The sequence below is a fragment of the Bidens hawaiensis genome, unplaced genomic scaffold (assembly GCF_021521415.1).
Source record: "Bidens hawaiensis isolate Kalapana, Puna unplaced genomic scaffold, B.hawaiensis_p1.1 tig00028461_1, whole genome shotgun sequence".
Classification (NCBI taxonomy): domain Eukaryota; kingdom Viridiplantae; phylum Streptophyta; class Magnoliopsida; order Asterales; family Asteraceae; genus Bidens; species Bidens hawaiensis.
In genome coordinates this window covers 182,679-208,386 of record NW_027494643.1, presented here as the reverse complement: position 1 = coordinate 208,386, position 25,708 = coordinate 182,679, and the positions used below count along the sequence as shown (strand labels likewise).

Genomic DNA, 25,708 nt, shown 5'->3' with positions numbered 1-25,708 from the left:
CAGGGTGGAGCGGGGAGGAGTACCTCCGGACCCATGACGGTAGGCTTGGTCAGCCTACCTGAGGCGACGACCCAGGCGGCTGCGCCTGCTTCCGTTGGTTCAGTTGCTCACCCTGTTGAGCCAACTGTTCCAACTGTGATGACATCACCGCCGGCTGTCAGTGCCATATTTACCGCATCTTTCACTGAGCCGGCGGTTACTTTTTCTGCGCATTCCGCGGCGGTGACCACGGTTGTGAGTTCACCTCCGGTGAGTTCACCTCCGTTGGTTTCTACCGCGGCGGCCTCCATGCCTCCAACGTCGGCAGCTACAGCCGATCCTTCAGGTATGCTTGGGGCTTCTCGCCAACCTCTGCCTCCTTCCCATCTGCCTGACCTCTTGGATGGATTTCCCTTGGGTTCAGGTGATGGGTTTGGCGGCTATCCGCCTGTTGTTGACCCTACAGGTGCGTAGGGTTCTTTTGGCCTCTCTTTTTTTTTTTTATATATCATCTTTTCCTAACTGCTTTTTGTTTTTTGCAGTGTCGGATTCCAATGAAGTGTATGTTCCACGATGGAACATCCGCCGAGGAACAACCCTTCGCACACCTGTGGAGTGCGTGGAGTGGGCTCGTCACGCAGCTCCCAGTGGTGCGTTGGGGGAAGCCATGGCTAGCTACCAGGAGGGTAGGCTAACCAATGAGCTTCGGGTTCTCCTGGCCCGGATGCAGCCGCGCGTCGAGCTGCTTTGTCGTGAAAACGACAAGTTAAAAGCAGCTCGCATTCAAGAAGTAGCTCAGGCGCGGGCTGTCCGGGAGGAGAATAGGAGGCTTACCGCAGTGGCTGCGGAAAAGGAGAAGGCCTTCAAGGCCCTCGAGGTTGAAGTTCAGGCCTGGCTCGAGGCCCGTTCTAAGGCTGCCCAAGCTGTTAACGAACAGCTTCGGCTGGCTAAGGAAACTGCACGGAACGCAACCGAGAGGGCCACCAAGGCTGAAGCTGTTGCTGAGCCTTTACGCCTCGAGAATGAGGAACTCAAAGCCAAACTAGAGGCGCTCCAACAGGCTCATGATGCCTTGGCGATGGAAGACGCCAAAAAGCTCCAAGAGATCTTGGACCAGAGGGAGGTGCTTGATCATACTGAGCGGAAGCTAAAAGGCGTTGAAGAGGCTGCGGCTAAAGAAGTGTTGCTTGCCAACCTTAATAAAAGTGAAGCCGAACGCGCCCGTAACCAAGCTCAAGCTGCCCTCCAAGAGGCTCTGGTTGCCAAGGAATGGCTTCTTCGAGAAGCGTTGTCTCAGGTAAGCTTACATTCATAATGTCTTTACGCTTTTCTTAGTAAATAGAAAAGGTTTTGATACTTGTATTCTCTTGTAGGTTGTGCATCGGGTCTTCGCGGATACGTCTTATGACGATGCTATGAGCGCAGCCCTCAACGCTTCTCATGAGGATGGGGAAAAGGCCGGCTTCCTGCTTGGTCTAGGGTTCGTTAAGAAAGGCATCCCGCCTTCCAACTTCCCTTTATTTGATGTGGATACTGAAGCTGTATACGACCAAGCAGTGAATCAGTATGCCGCCTTCCCGCATCCGGTGGTGGAGAAGGTGAACGAAGTTGCTGCTGCTGATGATGGGGTAGCTATCCTTAAAGCTTTCCTTGAACCGCCACGCTCTACTGATGGTGCTGGTCCAAGTGGAAGTGGCCCTGAAGCTTGATCATGAAGATCCCTTCCCACTGTTAGGATAGGTTTAGCTTGTATAGATTTATATTTTTGTAGGCGGGTAGTTACCCGGCCATTCTTGTAATGAATATTATGAAATATGAATCTTTGTGCGGGTAAGACCGCTACTTTCACTGGATTACTTGCTTTATAAACGTTATGACTTGCTCATGCATACTTTAGTTTAAATTAGCAATTTTCCAAGTGTTTAGAATAAGTTAACCTTTGAACGTGGTAGATAATAGGTTGAAGTTTTGCTTCCTCTTTCGTGATTGTGCGGGTAGGACCGTCACTTGCACTTAGTAGGATGGCTAAACTTTACCTACATCTGACCTGCGTGGAGGTTTTCCTCATCTTTTTAGAAATTTCTAAGTGTTTAGGATAAGTTAACCTTTGAACGTGGTAGATAATAGGTTGAAGTTTTGCTTCCTCTTTCGTGATTGTGCGGGTAGGACCGTCACTTGCACTTAGTAGGATGGCTAAACTTTACATATATCTGACCTGCGTGGAGGTTTTCCTCATCCTTCTTTTAGAAATTTTCTAAAGTATTTTGAATAAGTTAACCGTTCGACGCTCGGTTGTCAATAGGTTCGGTTTCCTCTCATGATTTGTGCGGTTAGGACCGGCACTTTCATTTAGTTGGATGACCAAAGTTTACCTATGACTGACCTGCGTGAAGGTTTGCCGTTTTTTTGGGTTTATGCGGGTTTTGCCGCCTTCCCCACGCAACGACTTTCCACGTAATTATGCGGTTAAAACCGGCATCAGTGTTGAATAAATTAACCGTTCGATGCGCGGTTGTTAATAGGTTAGTGTTCAGTTTCCTCTACCATGATTCGTGCGGTTAGGACCGGCACTTTCATTTAGTGGGATGACTGAACTTTACCCTTAACTGACCTGCGTGAAGGTTTGCCGTTTTTTGGGTTTATGCGGGTTTTGCCGCCTTCCCCACGCAACGACTTTCCACGTAATTATGCGGTGAAAACCGGCATATCCATGTTAAATAAATTAACCATTCGACGCGCGGTTGTTAATAGGTTAGTGTTCAGTTTCCTCATCATGATTCATGCGGATAGACCGGCACTTTCATTTAGTGGGATGACTGAACTTTACCTTTAACTGACCTGCGTGAAGGTTTGCCGTTTTTTTGGGTTTATGCGGGTTTTGCCGCCTTCCCCACGCAACGACTTTCACACTTATGTATGCGGTGAAAACCGGCATCATTGTTGAAAGTTCTAAGTATAAATGTAAAATCATCAGCGTCAATGTGATAAGGAGAATCATTTCCATTAGAAGTGGCTCTGGGCCTTTTCTTTACAAATTTGGAATTGATCTACATGCAAACTGTGTAATTGAGCTCCCTTCCATGTTGTTGGGATGGGAGTGCCATCGAGCCGATATGCACCTGGTTCGGGATCTCGTTGTTTACGCAGTATGTAGTCTCCAACATTGAAGCTGCAATTTTATTCGTGTTTTCCCCAACTGGGGTTCTACACGCATCAGCCTGCTCAGCGTTCATTGCGCCACGAGGTGCGCGAGCGTCCCATCTCTGACAAATGCTTCGACCATGTCCTTTACGTCTGTGCATTCTTCAGTGTTGTGGCCTTTTGTCCTGTGAAAGTCACAGTATTTGCTCCGATCAGCATTGTGACGATGTCGGATTATTGGAGCCTTTGGCCATGGGAGCTCCTCAGTGGCGAATATCTCGGTGACGCTCTTGGTGAGTGGCGTCCATCTGGAGTTCTGGTTCGACTGTACGTTATCCCTTCCGTCTAACCGATGTTGCAAGCCGGATGAGGTGTCAAAGTTTACCCTTGACTGCCAAATGCCTAGCTTCCGCTTTTTGTTTAGTCGGGCAGTAAGGACGTTGTTTTCCCTTGTTTTCTGGGTGTAGAGGTTTGTGCTCTGTGGGAGATCTATACCCAGTTGCTTCTCCGTTTCCGCAAAGCGTTTTGCTGCTTTCATGATGGCATCCCATGTGGATGGCATGCCATCTTTACCCGTTAAGGTGCGGATGAGCTCTGGGTCGTTCGCGCCCTGGATGAAAGCAGCGCGAACAAGATCTGCGCTAATATTACCCAAACTTAGCTTCTTTGAGTTGAAGCGAGTGATGAAGTCTGGCAAAGATTCATCTTTTTCTCGAATGCAATTGAGGATTGTCCATTGCTCCTCGGTATACTTTCTTTGTTGGCTAAACTTCTGCTGGAAGTCTTCCCAATCGTAGATGTGGTGGACCGGTAGACGATCGAACCACGCTCTAGCTGCCCCAACAAGCGTCATTTGGAACATGTAACACCACGTAGGTTCCGTCCAACTACTGACGGTTACCCCCGCTATGAACCTGTTCAAATGATCGTCTAGATCAGATATACCATCGTAAGTGCCGATGTTGGACATCTGTTTGGCACTTTTCGGGACGATTGCTTCCGCAATGTCCCTTGCAAATTTGGACGTTCCCGCCTTTGCAGCAGTTGGTGTAAACGTTTTCGAGAAGTCACGTGGATTTCCACCTGTGTTTTTTGGTTTGAAGGTTTCTTCAAAATGCCTTCTCGGTTGGGAGTCCGTTTCCTTACGCTTCCCTTTCGCCCTATGACGAGGGTTTGCGTCACTATCGGATTCCTCCGAATCATTGTCCCAGTACTCTCCGAATTCGTCAGCCTGTTGGACGGAACGCAAGCGTTCGTCCAATTCGGCTTGGAATTCCTTCTGACGTGCCTCCTCCCACGCTTTAACTTGTTCAAGTGTTTGGTGGGGGAGTCTCGTCTGTTGTCTTTCCGCCTGGGTATTATTGAATCCCAGGGGATGGTTGTTTACTGCACTTGCCCCAGCTTGGGTAACTGGGGTAGTGTTTGTAAAATTTACTGCACTTGCCTCGGCTTGGGTAACCGGGGTAGTGTGTCGTAAAAACTGTGTAGTCGCCGGTATTCCTCCCAGTAGGTGGGGTTGTGGTTACCGGAGTTTCTTTAACCATCTTTCCAGAAGTTTGAAAAAACTGAAAAGAAATGAAGTTCTAGCTTTTATGCACGGATGGCGCCAATGAAGAAACACTAATCGGACCCCGGGCAGATTACGGATAACCTGGGGGTTAAATAGGTGTTTCCCACGAGGAGTTAGACCCGCAAAGATGGTTCTTCTGATGACCTGCGAAACAGACACCGTGAGCTCGTCACTGAGAAGGGGGGGGGGGTTCCTCCTTGTGACCACCCTCCGGCGTGAGAATCAGACTAGATTGCTCTTGAATATAAGTATATATTAAGAGATTGCTAGAGCAGATATCAGGTATAATATGTAAGATACAAGATAGTATATGATAAGATGATAAGATGGGATGATCATACCATTTGGGGTATTTATAGCCGAAGGTAGGTTTCCAAGAAGGTATAGCCGGCTGAATAGTATTCCTGTTCTACCAACTGTGGTCTACGCACGTGCCATGCTGGTAGTTGGTGGGTAGGCAGCGACTGACAGTGACCAGGCCTGCTGTGTACTATTCCCTTTCCACCAACTGCCGGCTATGCACGTGGTATGACAGGAGTTGGTGAGTAGACAGCGGCTAATAGTGACATACAGTACAAGAGCATGCTGCTCGCCATACTGTTGTCAATGAGCTGTCGTATATTTGGTCAGATCTTTTGCCTATACCTCGTCAGGTACAGTACAAAAGATCTTCCCGTATCGTACGGACTGGCTTATTTGGGCGGGAGTATTCCCCCTCCCGCATTTGTGCGGGATTGTTCCCGGCTTTGCTCATTCCTTCAGGTGACAACTGAATTATTGAGAGCTAAGTGCCTTGTGTGTGTAGCCTTGCTGCGCGGGTGGCCTTCCCTGATGGCTTGTATCCGCAGCTGCGGGAACAGGCGGAGTACTTCACCATTGGGAGGCATTTCCTGCGGGAACAGCTTGCGTACTTCGCGTAAGGACGTCACGTCTCTGAGCATGGTGGGTCCTGCGGATCCAGTTGGTTTCTGCGCAGACGTCTCTCTTCAAGGTGAGTCCTGCGGGTCTAACTGTACTCTGCTGGGACCTACCTTTTCATTATGATATTGTCATATAACTACAACAAATAGCATATGATTTTACAAACTTTTATTATAATATACAACAATTAAAAAAATGCTATACAACATTTGATGTATATTTATAATGATTTATAAGTGTGATCCTTTAAACAAATCTGATATGCTTTTTTTTATATTCAAAACAGAGCCACCAGATTGAATTTGTATTTGTGCGAAAGTTTGAAATAACGCAACACCGAAAATGTAAAGATATTGGTACGACTAGCATTGTCATATCAATTTTTAGGTTTTTGCTATTATTGTATGTTTATCTTTCTCATAAAATGCATTTATTTTGTGATATGAACATTAAGCAAGAATGTTCACATTAAAATAGATATTTTGTAATCAATATGTACACAAATAAATGGGTACACATTCATAATGCACACGTTTTTACATATGTAAAATCAGTATAAGTAGTTATATCATTATCAGTTTTCATACTTACAGAACTTTAACATTCTTCTAAGTATAAAAATCACTTTATTGCATCCAGTTGTCTCATAGATAATTTGGAAACTTATTGTCACAATATTATTACTTCACTTTCAAGTGTAAACACATTTAATGGAATCACAAACTGGAATACTTTCATAGTTTCACTGATGATAAAACTCATTGACAACATGCTAGTAAAGATACCAATTGCCAGTAATTTACGAGTGGAATTTATAAGAAATGTAGTCGTGGATAAAGACTTCACCGGCAAAATTCAAAGATTAAGTTTTTTTTTTTGTTTTTTCATGTTGGGAACTTTATTTTAAATATAGGTGTACGAGTCCGGATCAAATACACATGACTTTTGTCATAAAAAACGTAAAAATAAATAGAGTAATTATGTTAACACTAAATATAGTAATTATTATTACATTTAAACTTTTGAACTAGAGTGATTGTTATTTTTATAACATAGTTACTCTAGTTAAAAAATGTAACTAGTCTAGTTATTTGTATCATTACTATGTTAATTTTATTTATACTGGATCTCACCCAATAAGTATACAACAGTTACAACTTTTTATGTGTTAGATTTCATAGGTATTAAAAACTAAAACTATATATCCTAAACTTGAAACCTCTTAAAATTAGACCTTAAACGTGTTATTTTTTATACAAGAAAATCACCATTATTATTTGTAGTAATAAAGTAAATTGGGTTGTTGAGGTGTCACTAGCTGCATGTAGTTGGACATTTTTAGTCCACAACATCAATTTATAATTTTAGCATTTAAGTATTTAATTAACTTTTCAAAAAGACATAATAAAAATAATATTTTATTTTCTTCCACGATTTTTTTTGAGAAAAAACCAAAAAAAATAAAAAAATGATATCAAAATAATTTGATAAGCTAGGCATCTTAAAAAGTTTAGCACATTTATGTGTAGATTATTTAAAATTAAAGTATCTTTTATATAAAATCGATATAAGAACAAAACTCTTAAATCATTTTGCTTTTTAAAAAGAGATGAAAAAAATAATGCACGCTAATAATATATTGGAAATTTGGAATAAATAATTGACCACTAATCGAGTCATGGTGAATATTTATATTTTTATTTATAATATAAAAGTAAAGAAAAGGAAATAAATAAATATATAATCCAATTATGAACTGTGGTACATATGTAGCTGCCCAGTGTTGAATTATTATGATATCCATTAAAAGATGATAATCATGGATAATAACATCATATTTGAATTATTATGAATTAGGGTTTAAAAATAGAAAGAAGCAAAATTCATTGTTAAATGAAAGGCAAAGTGTAATAAAGAAAAAAATTGATGATTAAATTTTGATGTTTTCAAATTAAAAAAAAAAAAGATTATTGTATTAAGTGGAAATATGAATTCAATTTTGACTGGTTTTTGTATTTAACACTTTCAAACGTGGGTGTATATTAGAACTAGCAGAAGATAGGCTGTGAAAAGCGTACAAAACACAAAAGATCAAACGAAAGAAAAAACCCAACAAAACATTACAAAGGAAAATTAACAAAAGTAAATCCACTCAACAAATGTCATCTATCTAGTTTTTACTTCTTACAATCCAACATTAAACATGTTTTCAAAGTGATAAGTTGGTTTATAGTCTGTTTTATAACTTGGTTTATTTGTTGTATTTTTTTTATATATATTTTTATTGCATATTGGGCTTTTGCTGTATGGAATAATGGGCTCAAGCTTTATTGGGTTGGAGTCATCAATTGGCTCGAGATATTTCGCTTCATCACCCTCTCTATTGAGTGTCTGATCGTAGTCTATTCTAATTATGGTTTAGTGACTTTAGTCAATGTTAATGTTAGTGAACAAATGATTCAAATTATTATTATTATTATTATTATTATTATTATTATTATTATTATATAACATTAAACAAGTTTGGTGTCGTAAAATGTCGATTAAGTCATTTGACGGCACAAAATTGGTTTTTGGCACTATGGTTCTTTTTATTTAAAAAGAAAATTTATGGTGTAATAAATAACATAACGGACCAACCGAATACGCGTAGACTCAAGATCTCAATGTCTGGGACCGACAACACTTGGGTTTTTATCAATGTTCAGTTTTACCAACAGACATCACCCATTGGTCCACCTCAAATTTATTTTTTTCCTCCCGTTTTTTAGCTCTAGTACCGTAATGAATGTAACCGAAAACTACATCCGAACTCGTGTCGAGTTACCATCTCAATGCCCGGGACCGATAACACATGGATTTTACCACCGCGTAGGTTTACCAACTAATAAACGTCGAATAATATATATTTTTAATATGTTAATTTGACAAAAATTTAGTTTTTCAGTTTTAACGTTCAGGTTTTAGCAACCATGTCTATATCTTAACGAGCGTAACCGATAATGTCCGAATTCGTTTTGAACTCACGTAACCCAGACTGATGACACTGCGTCAATTTACCGCCTCAACGCCCATGACCGACAACGCTTAGGTTTATCACCACCGGGTTTTTATGACCAACCCGGAGCAACACACTAGGTAAGCACTAGCTATGATTTATATGTGATTTGTATTCTCCATGGGTTGTTTTTCTTTTAGCCGTATATTTTTAGCCGCCAAAGATTAAAATATTTACCTATAAAATTAAGTACTTAGCAGACTTTCTTATCTTTCTCTCTTAGCCGTCATATTAAATACTTTAACTATCATATTAAATATTTAGCCGACTCACATTTTATTTATCTCTTAGTCGTCTTCATTTTCTCTTTTAGCCATCATGCTTTAGCCGCCAAAGTTAAATAGGTTTACCTACCTAACAAAACACTTAGCCCGCTTTCAAATTTTTTTTTACTATTAGCAATCTTCATGTTTTGCCCTTAGCCGACATGTTTTAGCCACCAAAGTTAAATATTTTTACCTACCTAATAAAACACCTTGTCACAACTTGATGATGTGGACTTGTTATGGATCAAAACGGGATTGAATTCCACTTTAAACTTGTTTGTTCCTTCTTAACCAACGTTGGGATATGTGTTTATTCACTTAGTTGGCTCTTTGTTTTTCATATTAAAAATCAACAAGAATTTCTTCATTTCGAGAAAAGGTATTTGGCTAGACGAACCACTCGAAACATGCATATTTGACAAACCAACGAAAACACGTTTATGGTTTTGGACAGATGAACCAACACCGATTTCTTGAACAAAAAACAACTTAAACATTCAAAAATATTGGCGTCGTTTCTAAAAAAAAATAATTTACATCCCAATCTTTCACTAAATCGATTGGATCAGTATTCTTGTAATATTTTGAAGATCACACTTTTTTGAAATTTAAAATATTAAATATCATAAGTAATATTTGTACTTATCTGTAAACATGTTTCCTACAACCAAGCAGAAGTTATTCAACAACCCGATCAACAACATGTCAATTCCCACCACTAAAAACGATGACATTAACAAAATATTTTTTTAAAAATAAGGAAAAAATAGATCTCGTGTGATAAGAAAGTAAAAACCTTGGCATGGTGAAGATGGTTATATTGTTTTATAAGAATGGTTAGTAAAAAATTAAAATTGGGTAGGTAAAAGTATTTAGTTTTGACGGCTAAAAGATGCGGGCTAGAAGAAATAAAAATTGACGACTAAGAAAAAAAAGAAATAGAAGTTGGCTAAATATTTAGTTGAGTAGGTAAAAGTATTTAATTTTGGGGACAAAATTTACACTTTATTCGTTCAAAAAAACAAACATAAGAAGCCGGTTTGGAACCGATTCAATTAAAACCGGTTTGGGTATCGATTTCTATTTACCGTGCTTCTAACCGGTTTGGTCAAAAACCGGGTTTGAATAAAATAAGAAAACCGGTTCAGTTTAACCTGAACCGGTTTGAACACCTCTATTGTATGTCTATATTTTCCCTCTTCTCACTTTGAATACACACAAAAACATACAAACAACAAAACAAAATGATATGATATGAGGAGATAATGGCGACTGGCGGACGCAGAAGCGGATGTTCAGGGCAATCGTTATGGGAACAATCATGAACAATAGATCCCAGATTCTTCATGGATCACCCTCGAACTACTCGTAAGATCTCGATTCTCCCCGTTTCTTGAATTTGTTACTCCGTTAAGTTAATTTATTGAATCCGTTTACGTTTGATTAGGTTTTGATTTATTATTATATAGGACTAGTTATGGTTTTGGTTAGATATGGGGTAAATGCTTGTCTATATTATAATTATCATTGAAACAAACATTTATAGCAGCAGTATGGAATTCTATACAGTCGGTTATGGGATAATAATATAATATCGGTGATGATAATGACTGATATCAGTGTTTTAACTCTTAATAATTAATTGTCAAATGTTAGTGTTTAATGTTAGTATTATTAATCACTACCTACTTACTTGTTACAACTATTAGTGTTTTGCAAAAGGATAATTTGTTGATAGTAGGAGAGGACAATGAATTGTTAGTGTAATTAAATTACTATATATAGGAGAAAGTTAACATACAAACTGAAAAATTGTACTAAACATGCGAATCAAATAGTTTAATTATGCATACAAGTAGTGTAATTATGTTATTACATAGCAGCGTAATTACACCATATATGATGCAATTACACTACACTATGTTGTATATATAATTACACTACTTGATTTGCATAGTTAGCACTTTAATTTAATTTGTATTTGATCCAAACCCTGTGTGTGTGTGTGTGTCAAGTGTCAACAACATCGTTGTCAGTATAGAAAATCATGTTTTACATCATCTTCTATGAGTCAAACCAACACAAGAGTTAAATTCAAGTCTATTTTCATAATCACAATCAAACTTAAGTTTCACAAAAATATTTTACTAACATGAACACGACGTGCCTTTGAGACTGCCCTACTCAGATAAGTGAATGCTCGGTTGACTATCCCGAATAAGCTTTGACGTAACCGAACACATATACACGAATTTAATAAAAAAAGAAATGAAAAAAACCAACACGTATAAATAAATGTAAACAGATGCTATTTAAATGAACCATCATCCACAAACACAATTGAACAAATGAGACATTTGTTCATAATCGTTCTTTTAACTAAATGAAAAAAAAAATGTTTATGTTCGTTCGTCTATTAAATAAAACGAACATAAACCTTCCCACATAACTATTCACCAAATGTTCGGTTCAAGCTATATGTATACAATAGACTGAAAATTAGTTTATGCTCACATATTTATAGATGTATTTCATGTGTATAAAGAAAAAAAAGAGTGAATCGCAGAATAATAACAATCAGTTTCCAAGCAAAGGATAAGGCCAGAAATCATCAATAATCATAAAATCACTTAATGAGACATCATCCTTAAAACCCAAATAAATCATAAGTGTCATAAAGCATATGTAAGTGCATTTTTGTAGTTTAGATTATAAATCATTTTGCTGCATCGGTACTTTGGATTATAATTTAGTTCTCTACATTCTGGTTGGTGATGCATCTTAGATCTGAATGTATGCATAAATTTATATGTTTAAACAGTTATTACATGGTTATTGCTACTATTTTCACTAAACCATATGTTAATTGATTGATTTATCTGTTTAAATTATCTATATATTTTTGTTCTAACTATTGTGTTTGGTGTGACACAGTGAAGATGATTTAGATATGGAGAAGAATGCACTTGTGGATGCAGATGAGCGCAAACCACTGGTTAAGAAACCAGTTGAAGATGATGATAAAAGGTAACACCCCTATTAATCTTTTTGTTGTTTTTATCTTACGGTTATCTAATGTTTTTTTTTTTTTCAATATCAGTTATAGGAAGAGGTTTCTTGACAAGCTGACAATCATGAGCATCGGATACTCTAATTCAATTCATATAGAAAATAATTTGAATTAAGTTTAATAAGTAATATACTGAATCATGGATTTCATTTAATCTAGATCAAATATATTATTAATTTGTATATCTTTTTTTATCGATAACTAAATCTAAATATATTAAATAACTATTTTTTTCTTTTTTTTTATCTATTTTTTATTTATCTATTTAGTTTAGTACTCTTGGGAATCTTCAGTTTATCGGCGACTCCCTAGTGACAGGCTTGCTCATGGCATGACTTTTGGTGTGATATCTTTGGCTATATCCATTTTTTGTGTAGCCTTCTCTATGGTAGTATACATGATAGCCTTCAAAAATCCTACTCGATATTTGCTGGTGAGAATTCTTCTTGTTATTTACTATGGCAATGGCGGGATAGGCTTATTCATGTCCATTGTCGCCCATGCCATGCGCCAAAGAGCCTTGGTTGAGACCTTTGTGATTCTTCATGCCATTGTTATTGTTGTGTGGGTTGTACTTGAGTTTCTCTACTTAGGTTCCATCCATGTACTTGTTCGTTTTTTCAACGTTTTTTGGTTGAAAAAAACGTTATATTCCGTTTAAATGTTATAATAAAAAAACCTTGTTCATGTTATTGGTATTTCAAATGGTTGCCACTCTATCAAAGAAACTTGTCACTTAGTGGGTGTGTTGTTATTTTTTTCCGTACTACAATAGACGAGTGCTTTATACGGAACAAGACTCTGGATGTGATTTCAACTCCAAATAACGCGACAATGGCAATGATCATAAACAATCCATGCCGACCATTAATTTCAAAAGCAAATTGGTTTTATTTTGTTATTTGAGTATTAATAATCGCTAGTGCCCCCATGAAGGAGATTCGATGCAAAGATAGAGCGCACACCAAAACCCTGAAACAAAACATGTCAACGTTAAGGAAGGAAGGAAACTCTAGATTAACCTTAGACTATATATGAGCAAAATCAAACTTACCGTGAAACGAGACATGATGGTGATGACTCCATGCTAACTTCTAAACCTAACAAAAACAACATAATATAATATAACTAATAAAGCATATCCCTTGTGTAAATCTTGAAAATTGAATGTGATGGTGTTTGCTGTTGAATTCCGCTAGGATAACTTTAAGAGAGAAAGTGTTGAAGTGTGTATGTATACAGAGCCTTAGCGTTTTCTTAAATTGATTGACATTTGGTACAACTAAACTTCATTGTTGTTTCAAGAAAAGTTCACTTAAATTACATGACATTTAGCTAAGAATTGTTTAAAACATATGTTAGTTTTATGATTTACTTTGTACATGGTGAGTTAGATAGTGGTCGGAATTGTTGACTAGAAATAAATGCTCCATAGCCTCTAAATCTTATGCTCCATCAAGCCTAAAAATTCCGAAAACATATCATTGATTAAGAAAACTTTAAAAAATAAATAAATAAACATGAGCAAAGTAGCATACCCTATAAACTAAATCCTCAAAATAAACCTCAAGTCAAAAACCATGTCAATACTATTAACAAGCATTAACAAAACTAAAACCATAGTCAATACATTACAAAACACATATCTAACTCTAATAATTATGAAATACATAAACGAACCTACAACCTCAAAACTCAAAATCAATTTCTATTTTTATTTCGAAAATCAAGTATTATTTGAAAAACCAAAAACATCGAGGGAAAAAACAAACCCTTATGACAATATCAATAAATAACAATTTATTTATTTATTTTAAAATCAAGCTTTTGAAATTGCAATTAACATAATCAATTTCAACAAGAAAATTAAAACCCTAGACCCAAACAGCCAACCCATAATCAAATCATCAAATCTAGACAAAAATAATTGAATATCCACAATATGAAGAACAACTTAAAAATCTAAAAATAACCTCAAAAGAACATATATGAAGAACAACTTGGACCAACAAATACAACTTTTAATTTTAATACGAATAAAGGATAAACATAACATACCAAATTTGAGGGTACACCATTTCCAGGACAAGCTAAAGAATCAGCTAAACCATTTAGTAAAAAAAAACCAACCATCTGTTCACATCTTGGTGTCGATGCCGGAAATCAATAGTACAAAAATTCAGATTATAAAAATAAGGAAGACGATAAAGAGATAGAGAAAGGGAGAAAATTGATCTAGATAAAATGGAAAATGTGTGGATATAGTGTTGTTAGGATATATATAGAGAGAAAAACATTTGATGTTGATATTCTTGTACTATAGCAAAAGACAAGAAAATGGTAGATGAGGAAATGACCAATACACCCTTTTTGACAATCTTGTATTAAACAATAAGTTGTAGATGCGGCACAATATGGACTATGGAAATGATGATTAATGGTTTCACAAGCCAAGCTTAATCAGATTTTGAGAGAGAATCAAGAGAAAACTAACTAATTCTTAAAGAGAAAATTTAAATACACCTAAAAATTATTTTTAACTATAAATACAAAAAAAAAATAAATTAATTTCCGTTTTCCATTATTAATATATTTTGTTATTCTTCACTGGAAAAAAATAAAATAAATAAAAAATAATAAAAAAATGTTGCAATGCACATACGTATTACTGTGTGATATTGTTGTATTACAAAAGTTGCAATGTTCATTATTGTTTAATTGAACATTAAATATTTAACATGCCCATTACAAACCAAGAAAACCAGAGATGAACACCCATTTTGTTAAAATTCGGTTTACGAATTTCAAGTTAAACCGAGAAAATCAATATGCGATCGGTAAGAAATGGTGAACAAGAACAAAATAAAAATATCACCGGAACCAAGGGTTATATTTCTAATTGAGGAAAACTTGAATGGGCTTTTATTTCTAGACGACTCTGAATGCTCTAAGTGTGACTAAAACGGGAAAATTGTCAATTTCGATAATATTTGCTTTTATATACACTGGAAGATAATAATTGTGTAGTTATCTAGACGACCAAACACAATGTTATATCGTGGACCACATGTATTGTACGGGGTTCATGTATCAATTCTGTTTAAATTTGTGTATTCATATGAAAAGACACAAACAAGCAGTTAAATGTAGCCATCAAACGTACCGTGTTTCACATTTTTATTTATTTTTTAGTGGTTCATATGTTTCATTAATTTTGAAGAAAAACTTATTTCCTAAAAAAAACTTAAAATTCAACCCTTCTTGAAGAGGTAGGTTCCCGCAAAGCCCAGTTGGACCCACAAGACTCACCTTGAAGAAGTACGTCTACGCAAAGACCAACTGGATCCGCAAGACCCACCATGCTCAGAGAGATGAAGACCTTACACGCAGTAAGCCAGCTGTCCCCGCAAGAAAGCCTCCCTTGGTACAGTACCCTGCCTGTTCCCGCAGCTGTGGGTACAAGCCAAGAAGGAAGGCTACCCGCACTAACAGTAAGGCTACACGTATAAGGCACTAACTCTTAATACTTCAGTAATGTCACCTGAAGAAGGAATGAGCAGGGCGGGAATATTCCCGCACAAAAGAGCCAGTCCGTACGCTTCTAGAAGATTTTTTGTACTATACCTACCAAGGTATGGACAAATAGACAAGATCTGACAAAAGCAACCCATGAACCAATCACAGGGTGACAGCTCACTGACAATAGTACGAGGAGGAGCACGCTCCAGTACAAAATGTCACTATCAGCCGCTGCCTACCCACCAACTCCCATCATGGCACGAACGTAGCCCATAGTTGGTGGAAAAGGAATATTATATACAACTGGTCGTACCTGCTTGGAAACCTACCTTCGGCTATAAATACTCCAACACCTTGGAACGGTATCAACATCTTCTCTCTAGCTATTTCTCTCTATATACACTTATATTCAGAGCAACCTAGTCTGATTCTCACGCCGGAGGGTGGTCACAAGGAGGAACCCCCCCTTTCTCAGTGACGAGCTTACGGTGTCTGTTTTGCAGGTTGAGAATAATAGCCATCTTTGCCGGACCTAACCCTCGTGGGAAACATCTACTTAACCCTAAGATCATCCTTAATCTGCCGGGGTCATCTAGTGTTTCTTCACTTCTATTCCTTTATGATTATCTTATCTATTGTGGGATTTTTTTATATAAAGAAATTTATATTTATTTGCATTGTATTTATGTAATATTTGATTTATTATTCTTTATAAATATTGTTAAATATGAATTAAGATCAGAAAGCAAACTATAACCTAGTTTCAATATATGAAGTATTTGTATAAATAACATATTTTCTAGTAAAATCGTTAATCAGCTATTCCAAATCAACTTGTTAAAAGGGTAAATCAAGCCCAACTTAAATAAGCTTGCATAATAAATAAGACGAAGTCCAAGTTTCACTTCTCGAATTCAAAAAGACCCGTAGATTTAAACAAGTATTGTTTAATAGATTTAATCCGATGTATAATACATGATTTATAGTAATTTTATTATATTTAGAATAGTAAAATGTTACTATCATCCATGTAGTGCACTTACCCATTACTTATCCAGTTTTGTCATTTATGTCCAAAAAGCTATTTTTAGCATTTCCCTCACCATGGTTTCATTTGTTTGTCATTCCAGTCAAACTCGCTAAATCGTTAGTTTTCTCATTTATGTTAAACATAAAGGGACAAGCATAAATAAACAAACATGGACGGATGTTCATGAACAAAAAGAACATATATAACGTGTATTCGTGTTTGCTTGTTTGATCATCTTTGTTACATAAACAAACATAAATAATCTACTCGTCGAACAATTCACGAACAATAAATAAGCATTTAGTAATTTTATTATATTTAGAATAGTAAAATGTTACTATCATCCATGTAGTGCACTTACCCATTACTTATCCAGTTTTGTCATTTATGTCCAAAAAGCTATTTTTAGCATTTCCCTCACCATGGTTTCATTTGTTTGTCATTCCAGTCAAACTCGCTAAATCGTTAGTTTTCTCATTTATGTTAAACATAAAGGGACAAACATAAATAAACAAACATGGACGGATGTTCATGAACAAAAAGAACATATATAACGTGTATTCGTGTTTGCTTGTTTGATCATCTTTGTTACATAAACAAACATAAATAATCTACTCGTCGAACAATTCACGAACAATAAATAAGCATTTAGTTTGTTTACAAGACTAAAACTGAGCTCCAACTTGATCTCTTGAAAACCAAACAAACCGAGTCAAGCCTAGACAAACTCATACTCAGCTTTAGGGGTGTGTTCAAAACCGATTTTTCAAGAATTTGGATATCGTATATTTGAAATTTCGGATAGTTGATATCATTATCTGAATCCGTATCCGAAATTTCGACTATCAGATTCTCAGATATCCAAAATTTCAGACATGGGTTGGGATATCCGAAACTTATAAATAACCTTTATCATTTAATAATTATAAAAATATTTCACATAATTTCATTTTAGATATCCAAGTATCCAAAAATTTTCAAAATATGTGAGTTTCCTCCTGAAAGTAGAATGAAGATAATCGGGCAACCCGTCAATGTTTCTAATTAGTCGTTAAACAAAAATAAATAAATATACGAATCCGAAAATTTAACCATCCGGATCCAAATTTATTTATAATCAACAATCGCATAATTTCACAAAATAATCCAATCATACTAAAAAGAAACTTATATATGGGGCAAATGATAGCGGCAGCCACATTGTTAACATCATCAAATTCGCATCAAATCAAATAAAATCAAATCTCCATTAAACCCAACGCGTTACGCAAAACACAAACTCTAAACTCTATTTAATCCCTAACCTATTATCCTCAATTACTCATTAAACCATGGACTCATCTTCGATTATTATTCCTACACTGATTCAACTACGAGCATCCGCAAACACGTTCTTATCTCAATTCGAACCGCTAGCAATCGCTATTATTCCAATCGTTACGTTTTTACTCGCGAGAATCATTCAATCGATTATTCAAGTGGTTCACGACAACGGAGTTAAAGCCACGGTTATTAAATTCGTCATGACTTTAGTCAAGTAACTATTCATTCACTTATTATTATTATTATTAGATAATATCATTTCAATTAGTTCGAACTCGTTAGTTTCACACTTTAGCTTTGACTCGTTTTAAGGAGCTCGAGCCGAGCTTAGGCTCGTCCAAGGAGTTTTTTAAAACACATAAAGATAATTAAAAACGTTGATAAAAATTAATATGTAATAAAAGATCCGGCTCGGATAGTTTACTAGTTGTTAATTTCGGCTCGGATAGTTTACTAGTTGTTAATTAATTTATCTACGTTTTTAATTATCTTTATATATTTTTAAAAAACTCCTTGGACGAGCCTAAGCTCGGCTCGAGCTCGTGCGCAAGACCTTATACGAGTCAAAGCTTGGCTGATACTAGTCAAGTAAGTATTCACTTATTATTATTATTATTATTATTATTATTATTATTATTATGTTTCGATAATTAGATAATAACATTTCAATTAGTCCGCCTCTTTCATTTCACATTACACAACTGAGCTTGAGCCGAGCTTTGACTCGTTAAGGCCCTGCACATAAGCTCGAGCCGAGCTTAGGCTTGTTTAAGGAGTTTTTTCAATATATATAAAAATAACTAAAAACGTATAAAAATTAATTAATAATTAGTAAACGATCCGATCCGAGCTCGGCTCGGATCATTTATTGCTTATTAATTTATATACGTTTTTAGTTATTTTTATATATATTGAAAAAAATCCTTAAACGAGCCTAAGCTCGGCTCGAGCTCGTGTGCAGGACGTTAACTGAGTCAACGCTTGGCTTAGCTCGGTTGTGTAATGTGAAATTGATAAATAATAAATTCTTCATGACACTAGTCAAGTAAGTGTTCACGTATTATTATTGTTTCAATTAGTTTGAACTTGTTAGTTTCACACTTTAGCTTTGACTTGTTTAAGGTCCTGCACACGAGCTCGAACCGAATTTAGACTTGTTTAAGAAATTTTTTAAAAATATATAAACATAATTAAAACGCATATAATTAAAGTTTTAAATGATCCAAGCCGAGCTCGGATCGTTTACTAGTTATTAATTAATTTATTTACGTTTTAATTATGTTTATAAATTTTAAAATAACTTTTTAAACAAGCCTAAACTCAGCTCGAGCTCTCGTGCAAGACCTTAAACGAGTCAAAGCTTGGCTGAGCTCGGTTGTGTATTGTGAAATCAATACCTAGTAGCTCGAGCTCTTTAATTTCACACTTTACAACCGAGCTGAGCTTTGGCTCGTTTAAATATTAACCGAGCTTAGGCTTATTTAAGAATTTGTTTCGAAATATATAAAAATAATAAAAAACGTATATAAATTAATAAATAATAAATAGCCGAGCTCGGTTCGGGCTCGAATTGTTTACTATATTTATTTATTTACATGTTTAATGATGTCTGTATATTTAAAAAAAAAAAAAAAACTTAACGAGCCTAAGCTTGGCTTGAGCTCGTGTTCGAGACCTTTAATGAGTTAAATCTTGGCTGAGCTCAGTTGTGTAATGTGAATCTAATAAATAATAAACAAGCTGAGCTTGAGCTTGAAAAAACGACTCACAAGCCGACCCTCGAGCTTTAGAAAAAGAATTCAAAAAGAGCCGAGCTTGAGCCTAGTCAACCTTGGGCTTGGTTCGGCTTGTTTACACCCCTAGTTGCATCACATATCATCGGTTGTGATTTTGGATAATATTTATTGATATTTGCTTATGAAATCTTAACAGGTTGGTGCCTGGTGTGCAGAGGCATATTGATGCTGAAAAACAAAAGGTATGGTGTATGTTGAATTCTTAAATTGCAAATATTTAGGTTACATGTAATTAATTAAGAGTTCATGCATTTCGAGTGATTTATTAGTCATATGATGCACATGAAAGTCAAGCAGTATAATCTTCCAACTTCCAAGTAGCAAGTACTAGCAAATAGATGAATTTATTTAGAGTGTAACATACTAAACCTATGATAATCCAAATGAGATATTAATATAGGTTTGATAGTTAGATTACATGTATCATCTTTTGAATGAATTATATTAAAAATGGTAAACATGTTCTACAACACAGGTTGTTGAAAAATTACAATCTTCTGGTAAATCTTTAAGGGATGGTTGGAAAACCGAGCTTCCAAATACGGGATTAGGAACTAAGGTTCTCGAAGAAATGAAAGACTTAAAACAAAAGGATCCAGCTTGGCAGGGCAGATGTTCTGGTACAGTGTATGTTCTACAAACCTCATCTGCGATATTATTAGTTTTTTATATTTATTTTGTTATTTTTACACTCGAAATATATATTACTTTTTTTGCAGGTATATTGGAGGAAATGAATCTGAAGGTCACTTTTCATTAATAAACGAGGCATGTTCAATGTTAGTAAGATGCAGTTTTTTAACCTTCACAATCTATTCTATCTTCTTAATCTTTTAGACCATAAAATCATTTCAAATATTTAATGTTGTATTTTTATTTTAGGTTTGCACATACGAACCCGTTACATTTAGATGTATTCAAGAGTGTTGTGAGATTTGAGGCAGAAGTGGTTGCGATGACTGGTGCTCTTTTTGGAAGTAAAGAAAAGGCATCTGGAGGGAAAATATGTGGCAATATGACCTCAGGAGGAACCGAGAGTATATTACTTGCTGTCAAAACAACACGTGATTATATGAGGGCGAAAAAGAATATTACACGTCCCGAGATGTGGGTTTGATTCTCCTGTTTGTCCTAAGTTTACTTTACTATTTATGGTCGCAATACGGGTGGGTTGATGAGTTGTCATGCTGGGTAACGAGTCAAAACGGATTGGGCTATGATGGGTTGACTTTCCACCCATTTTGTCCATTTTGTTTATTGTAAAGAATTGACGGATTACATATGATAGAAACCATATTATTAAAGTAGTCAGGCAATTTCTTTTAATTGAAATGAATTAGGACAAAATGGGCGAGATTTGTAATGGGTCAAAAGTCAAAACGGATTCGGGTTAAATTGGTGTTTTAATTTGCTGGTTAAACGGTTTGGGCCGGGTTAGTCCGACTGCCGACTTATCCAGTATCCACCCTTTTTGTTTGGAATTTGTGTTTTGCAAATAACTAATGCATTGCATATGGTTTTAAAAATTATATTATTAATATAATAAGGTAGTTTCTTAACTGTAATGATTTACAAATGGTCGTGTTGGGTAACGGGTCAAAATGGACCGGTTAAAAACAGATAGTTTTAGTGTGCTGGTCAAACTGGCTGCAATGAGTCAACCTGTTATCAGTAAATAGTTGACTTTTGAGTTAAAATAATTACATGTAATCTATAAAGTTTTAATTTTTGTGTGCAGGGTAATCCCTGAATCTGCACACTCGGCTTATGACAAAGCTTGTCAGTATTTCAAAATAAAACTGTGGCGTGTTCCTGTGAATAAGGAATTTCAAGCAGATGTTAAAGCTATCAAGAAGTATATCAACAAAAACACCATAATGGTACGCGCTTGTTGAACCGGTCTACTGATTGCCATCTTTTCAGTCTCTTTGAATGTTCATAAAACTTAACAACTCAAACTTTAATTACAAATCAGATTGTTGGATCGGCTCCTGGTTTTCCACATGGAATCATTGACCCAATTGAGGTAAAGTCAAAGTTTTTGGGTCATTAACTTATTAAATAATTTGTGCACTGGTGATCATTTTGGGAGTTATACCTTGTAGGAGCTCGGTGAATTAGCAGTTAAATATGGGATTTGCCTGCATGTTGACCTTTGTCTTGGTGGTTTTGTGTTGCCTTTTGCACGTAAACTCGGGTGTGATTATCTTAGCTTTCTATTCATTACTATTATACTAATTATTGTTATTATTGTTGTTGTTAAGGGAGAATTGCGTATATACCCCTACAAACTTGAGAAATATCAATTTATCATATATTCCTTTAAAAAGTAGTTAAAATATTGAACTTACCTATTTCATCAAAATAATTTAAGAATATCATTTTACCTTTATTTTTCTAAAACATTAAGATTTCATATACACCGAATTTTATTCAACAAGATTTTATATTTATCCCTTAAGAATATTTTTCTTATTAGTTGGCCTAAAAAAGAGATTTGGTTAAAATTGTTGTTGCCGCTACAGTTAAAAGATCATATTTATGACAAGGGTAAAATGGTCATAAACTAAAAGTTCCTTTAAGTTGGGCTATATGATATTTTACAAGCTTGTAGGGGTGTATACGAAATTCACCCCTATTGTTATTCATAATATTATTATTTCAGGTATCCTATTCCACCGTTTGATTTTACTGTCCAAGGAGTGACCTCTATATCAGCAGATGTGCATAAGTATGGGTTGGCACCCAAAGGAACCAGTATAGTTTTATACAGAAACCATGAAATTCGGAAGGTAACTAGTCTATTAAGTTGCAATATGGTTTCAGTTTGTTTAATTATGTCACTATAATTCATCGTTTTAGCATGTAATATATTTACAAACTTCTAGTAACACAGGCGAAGCATGATTATCTTTTCAAAAAGTATCTAATTTATGCTGTATGTGTGTGTATAAATCAGGATCAAATAATTAAATATTAGTAAAAACCTATGAACTAACCAATGTTTGATGTTTGTTTTATATAACACAAAAATTCACACTTTTACTTCTCTATTGAAAGTCTTGTTAACTTTTAAGCATTAAAGTCGACAAATTTCTCAATTTTGTGTTTGTGATAAATATTAATTTTTTGGTTGATTTTTACTGGTCTTACCGATATTTAAGTTTTTATTATATGGTACATGAATTTTGGGTTTGCGCTCTTATTATCTGTCCTTGCTTTTTTCATATTTGATGATGGCTGGCGTGCTGGAATTTGGGTGACTTGTGTATCCTTGTGACTTAAACAGCATCAATTTGTTGCTGGTAAGATTCTTTGGGTCTATGTTTTCTCATAACCGAACCTAAACAAAAACCGACGCTTAGATTTTATGTTTTCATAAAAACCGAATTTTTGGTTCAGTTTCAATGTTGCATCTAACAAAAACCGGAAAGACCGAACCGAGTTTTTGGATTTTCATTTCTTATCATGAATGTTAAGTAATTTATAGGAATTTAACATGTAGTGTAATCCAAATATTTTAGGCCCAAATGTATGATAATCAGTTAATCGTTAATAAACAAATAGATTTACACCCAAATATTTCAAGCCCAAATAGTAACACCAAAAAAACCAAAACTGAACCGAACCCAAACTGAAAACTAAAACCGAACGGCTTTAAAAACTCTAAATGAATATTTTATTTTTGGTTCGGTTTGAGACCAAACCGATAAAGCATAACCCTCGTCATATGTGTTTAACCCGTTAATGATAAATCATAACCTAAATCGACCCAATTGTAAGTAAACAGATTTAAACTTCCACGTTTACTTATGGGCTTGATGTACGAAATTTGAAATACTTTTTTTAAAGTGCATTTTATGTTAATACTACAGTTACCGAGTGGTCTGGCGGTCTATATGTATCTCCAACAATTGCTGGCAGCCGACCTGGAAACGTGATTGCAGGGGCTTGGGCCGCCATGATTTCTTTAGGGCAAGAAGGTGACATATATAAATTTTTATTTTGATAATTTCTAGCCTTTTTTTATTACCACATTTTTACAATTAAACAATCATTATTATTTTGTATAATTTCAAAGGTTACCTTGAACACACAAGAGAGATAATGGAAGCATCAAAGAGAATACAACAAGGGTATTTTCTCTTCTTTTTATTAGAATTATTATTATTATTATTATTATTATTGCTAACATCGAAATTACTATTTACTAATCTGCCCATTGTTTGAATGTTTTGTAGCGCGAAAGATATCCCTGAATTATTTATTGTTGGAAGGCCCGATATGACAATTGTGGCGTTTGGCTCTAACGTTATTGACATATTTGAAGTGAATGACATATTGTCCACTAAAGGCTGGCATTTAAGTCCCTTGCAAAGACCCAACAGGTAAAAATAGTATTAATTTTGTTCAGTGAAATAATAATAATAATAATAATCAGGAAATTACATTTTGAACCTTATTGTTCATATTTCAGCATTCATATATGTGTGACCCTTCAACACGTTCCTGTTGTCGATGAATTCCTCAACGATCTTAAGGATTCAGTGCAAACCGTAAGTTTCCAATTTTTATTGCCTATCAAGAACTTTCAAATAATTCAAAAATACTTTTAAGAACTCCTAAGTAACGTTCTTTATATTTATTTATTTATTTTATATATTATTATTTCAGTTTTTTTTTTAAATTTCTTATGATGAACAAAACTACCCTCAAATAATATTAAATGTATGATCTTTATATATTTCCTATTAAGAACTTTCAAATAATTCAAAAAAATATAAGAACTATTAAGTAATGATCTTTATATATATTTATTTTATATATTATTATTATTATTATTATTTCAGGGTTTTTTTTTTAATTTTTTATGGTGACAAATCTATCCTCAAATAATATAAAATGTATGAAATAAATAATTAAAATTGCTAGTTAGGTGTGTGTGTTTTTTCTCACCATTGTTCATTAAATATTTTAGGTGAAAAAGAATCCGGGGCCAATAAGCGGAGGACTTGCACCGATATATGGTGCAGCGGGGAAGATTCCGGATAGAGGTATGGTTAATGAGTTACTGGTAGACTACATGGATAATACATGCTGATATGATTTTTGGGGGGTATTTGGATCCAATTCTTTCAAAGGAAATTGAAAATTGTGTGATGATGATGTGTAAACTTTTAGTTACAAACTTTGTTGATGCATATGTAAAATAATTAAAATATCATCTTTTTTTCTTTAACCCTGATTTAGCCGGTTTGAGATTTATATGGTTCGGTTCATGTTTTTGGTTTTAACGGTTTAATGGTCCGCCAAACCGGTTGCTTTTAAGAACTCTTATATGGAACTCAAATCATATTATTTATTATTTTTATTACACATATATGGAAATTTGGTTATCACATATATGTAAAATGTAAATATAACAAATAATAAAATTGTCATCTAATAATATTAAATATAATAAATAAATAAATAAAATGATTGGTTGTTACGAGTTCTTAAAGTTCTTAAAAAAATCTTGGAGGTCTTAATAATATCTGAAAGTGGCCGACCGGGAAAAAGTTTATACATTGTTAATAGATATACAAGTGAACCCAAAAAAGTGACACCAGTGGACGAATGGTAAATAATCCTTCGTAGGTCTGTCGTTGTTATTGAGATGTTATGTAACAAGCAACTTAGACGCTCCGAGGTTATATAAATCTTTTAATGAATATATGTTTATATGGAAGATTAAAAAAAAACTTCATTAAATCCACAAAACATTGCACAAAGCCACAAATTCAAGCATATAAAGGAATATAAGTTATACATGAAGCATATATACTCCCTTTTATTCTCTTCAACTTCACAAACTTTAACAATGCAATGCTCATATAACACTTGTCATTATATTACTTACCACAATGAAAATAAAATAAAATAAAATATTATACACCCACAAACATCATATCTTGCTTCTTGTTGCCCAAATCAACCAATCATAACCTTGCATGCCACCTTTTTGTTTATCTTTTGTCTTTTACAGTTCCAGC

General features: G+C 35.0%; 1 protein-coding gene and 1 long non-coding RNA gene across 4 annotated transcripts; one reads left to right on the top strand and one right to left on the bottom strand.

Annotated features, from left to right (window-relative positions):
- Window positions 1–12,815: 12,815 nt before the first annotated feature.
- LOC143577093 (uncharacterized) lies at window positions 12,816–14,149 on the bottom strand. The gene is made up of 4 exons (XR_013143058.1): window positions 14,064–14,149; window positions 13,388–13,466; window positions 13,060–13,105; window positions 12,816–12,977 (listed from the first exon to the last, which is right to left on the bottom strand). It is a non-coding gene; the product is annotated as an uncharacterized LOC143577093 (long non-coding RNA).
- A 3,695-nt stretch (window positions 14,150–17,844) lies between these two features.
- Window positions 17,845–24,936, top strand: LOC143577084 (sphingosine-1-phosphate lyase-like). Of its 3 annotated transcripts, none has more exons than XM_077061022.1 (15): window positions 17,845–18,091; window positions 19,810–19,855; window positions 20,149–20,300; window positions 20,393–20,452; window positions 20,556–20,780; window positions 21,412–21,553; window positions 21,649–21,699; window positions 21,779–21,870; window positions 22,339–22,465; window positions 22,963–22,978; window positions 23,549–23,656; window positions 23,755–23,809; window positions 23,915–24,061; window positions 24,151–24,229; window positions 24,652–24,936. In XM_077061022.1, the coding sequence occupies exons 1-15, from the start codon at window positions 17,886–17,888 to the stop codon at window positions 24,772–24,774; spliced, it is 1,629 nt and encodes a 542-aa protein (XP_076917137.1). In that variant the 5' UTR covers window positions 17,845–17,885; the 3' UTR covers window positions 24,775–24,936. The 3 variants fall into 3 exon arrangements, with proteins under 3 accessions (XP_076917137.1, XP_076917138.1, XP_076917139.1); XM_077061024.1 differs by lacking the exon at window positions 17,845–18,091 and adding an exon at window positions 18,854–18,922; XM_077061023.1 differs by lacking the exon at window positions 22,963–22,978 and having other exon boundaries at window positions 22,339–22,481.
- The last annotated feature ends 772 nt before the right edge of the window (window positions 24,937–25,708 follow it).

Coding starts and splice junctions, on each gene's coding strand:
- LOC143577084 (XM_077061022.1), top strand. CDS start 17,886: ATGGACTCATCTTCGATTATTATTCCTACACTGATTCAACTACGAGCA. Junction 23,810..23,914: donor TCAAAGAGAATACAACAAGG/GTATTTTCTCTT, acceptor AATGTTTTGTAG/CGCGAAAGATATCCCTGAAT. Junction 24,230..24,651: donor TTAAGGATTCAGTGCAAACC/GTAAGTTTCCAA, acceptor TAAATATTTTAG/GTGAAAAAGAATCCGGGGCC.